Source organism: Electrophorus electricus, chromosome 24 (assembly GCF_013358815.1).
Source record: "Electrophorus electricus isolate fEleEle1 chromosome 24, fEleEle1.pri, whole genome shotgun sequence".
Lineage (NCBI taxonomy): Eukaryota > Metazoa > Chordata > Actinopteri > Gymnotiformes > Gymnotidae > Electrophorus > Electrophorus electricus.
The window spans coordinates 11454491-11457444 of NC_049558.1; the positions used below are offsets into that span (position 1 = coordinate 11454491).

General features: G+C 52.1%; 1 protein-coding gene across 2 annotated transcripts in view; it reads right to left on the reverse strand.

The window, feature by feature from the left end:
• Positions 1-817: 817 nt before the first annotated feature.
• Positions 818-2954, reverse strand: part of LOC113589300 (transcription initiation factor TFIID subunit 4-like) — a 22388-nt gene continuing 20251 nt past the window's right edge. For both annotated transcript variants that reach the window (XM_035522403.1, XM_035522402.1), the window contains exons 15-16: positions 1808-1927; positions 818-1275 (exon numbers count right to left, since the gene is read on the reverse strand). In XM_035522403.1, coding sequence (XP_035378296.1) covers positions 1108-1275; positions 1808-1927 — 288 coding nt within the window. In that variant the 3' untranslated portion in view covers positions 818-1107. The remainder of the gene's footprint in view (positions 1276-1807; positions 1928-2954) is intronic.

Sequence of the window (2954 nt, forward strand, 5' to 3'; positions counted from 1 at the left end):
ATTAACAAGTGACTGTGCAAAATGGACATTATATTGATACATATAGTTCAGGCTATCTGCTACTTTTCAAACTGGTAAGCCAAAAGTGTGGGGCCAGCCTGTGACAGTTGCTGTGGTAATCGTCTTTAAGGAGAACACTGACTGGTTGATAAAATTACGTGCAATTGTTTTTAAAAAATAAAATAAACCCATTTACTAAAATGTCACCTCAGCAACAGGAAGAGAAGCAAGCGTGCACGATCATACAAACTAGACCTTGCCTCGGATTAGCAGACAGAATTAACAAAAGCCGAGCTGTGTGTGTGTGTGTGTAAGCAGCTCAAAGTGAGAGATTTTACCCACATTACCGTCTGTTCAGACATGAAAAACCACAAAACCCCCAGACTGAGCAATCATTAGTAAAAGAAAAGTGCAATAAGAGAATTATTTCTCTAAAAGAATCTTAGGGCACCTACACAGTACTTTCAGTGATTTCACACTCTCTCTCTCACACACACACACACACACACACACACACACACACACACACACACACACACACACACACACACACGTGTTTTGCATTTGTATGTGTACATAATCTACAAAAAGATCATATAAATAATTAAAATTGAATCAAAATTTTAAAAAGTTAAAAATAATCACCCAGTGAGATGATTATATGAAAGCTGAGACTGGAAGATTGGATTAACGAGGTTAACGAGGACTGATGATACCTCAGACACAAGTTGAAGTTAATTGCTTGATTAATTGCTCAGCCTTCAGACTGATAATTACAGTTCTATGGCTTATTTTGGCAAGAAGGCAACTAAGCAAATAAGAAAAGTGAACCTACAGGATTTAAGAAAGGCGGGTAAAAGAACACCGACGTAAAAAACCATAGTAGAAAACATCTGTAGTCCATGTCAGTCTGCTGAAAATTTCTATAGTGAGCCGGGGGGGCAGTAAGAAATAAACTCAAATCAGTGGAAAGTTTAGCAGGCAGCTGGAGGTCAGTTGCTAGGCATGATGCACTGGACCGTGTGGGTGCAGAGTGTGTGGGGGGCGGAGCCTCCACTTTTCGGCCTCTTGTGACAGTCCTTTCTGTCTGTCCCTCCCTCCTGGGTGTTATCTGAGAAAAGCTTTATAAAGCAGGTGGGAGTGGTTGGTCTTGCGTTCGTTCTCCAGACAGAAGAGCAGGTCCCTGAGGTTCACACGTGTGATTCTCTGACGTGTGAACTGCCTGGAGCCTCCGTGGAGGCCCGCCACGGAACCCACAGACAGGGAGCCCGAACCCTGGGGAGAGGGAGAGAAACGGTTGATGCCAGACAACATTCATTTTGGCACTCCAACACTGTGCTCTTTTACAAACGTACACATTTTACAAATGTAAACGTGAGGGCAGTTCGCCACAAACACTGAGAATTAAAGTGATTCAGTAAAGTAACGCCTCCCTATGCAAACACAGACGCTCTCACTCCAAAGCCACGCCCCCCATCCCACCGGCGCTGGAAACCACGCCCCCCATCCCACCGGCGCTGGAAACCACGCCCCCCCATCCCACCGCCGCTGGAAACCACGCCCCCCCATCCCACCGCCGCTGGAAACCACGCCCCCTAGACGTTTATGTTTATTTCCAGTGCTGCAGCAGCAACCCAGAAAACTGTTCAAACCGCAGAAGGTGAAGCGACAGACACAGTGAACACACTAACACACGAATCCTGCGTGTTGGTGTGTGTAGCTCAGCGCAGACGGCAAAGAAACATGGTGCTTAAGAGCTCCTGCGTGTGTGTGTGTGTGTGTGTGTGTGTGTGGGTGAATGCTTTACCTCCGGTCCCGATCCGCTAGCTAACGAATCCACTTTCCGTTTCTTCCTGGGGCCGATGGCAGCCAGAGCCGTCAGGTTTGCGTCCCTCTGCCTCATCTGAGCCATTTCCTGCTGTTGCATCTGTGCCACACAAACCAGCCAACCAACCAGCTTACAGGGAGTTCAGTGCAGAGGACTGTGGGTTCATGTCCTCCACACACACACCCACTCACTCACACACCCACTCACCCACACACACACTCACCCACACACACACTCACCCACACACACCCACTCACTCACACACGCACTCACTCACACACGCACTCACTCACACTCACACACGCACTCACTCACACTCACACACACACTCACGCACTCACACACACACGCACGCACTCACACACACACGCACTCACACACGCACGCACTCACACACGCACGCACTCACACACGCACGCACTCACACACGCACGCACTCACACACGCACACACGCACACACGCACTCACGCACTCACGCACGCACTCACGCACGCACTCACGCACGCGCGCACTCGCGCACGCGCGCACTCGCGCACACACGCACTCGCGCGCACACGCACTCGCACGCACTCGCACTCACACACGCACTCGCACACGCACTCGCACTCGCACACGCACTCGCACTCGCACACACACTCGCACACACACTCGCACACACACTCGCACTCACACTCACACACGCACTCACACACACACGCACGCACTCACACACGCACGCACTCACGCACGCACGCACTCACGCACGCACGCACACACGCACGCACGCACACACGCACGCACGCACACACGCACACACGCACACACGCACACGCACTCACGCACTCACGCACGCACTCACGCACGCACTCGCGCACTCGCGCACTCGCGCACACACGCACTCGCGCACACACGCACTCACGCACGCACTCGCACTCGCACACGCACTCGCACACGCACTCGCACTCGCACACACACTCGCACACACACTCGCACACACACTCGCACTCGCACACGCACACACACACGCACACACACACGCACACACACTCGCACTCGCACTCGCACTCGCACTCGCACACACACTCGCACTCGCACTCGCACTCACACTCGCACTCGCACACGCACACACACACGCACTCGCACTCG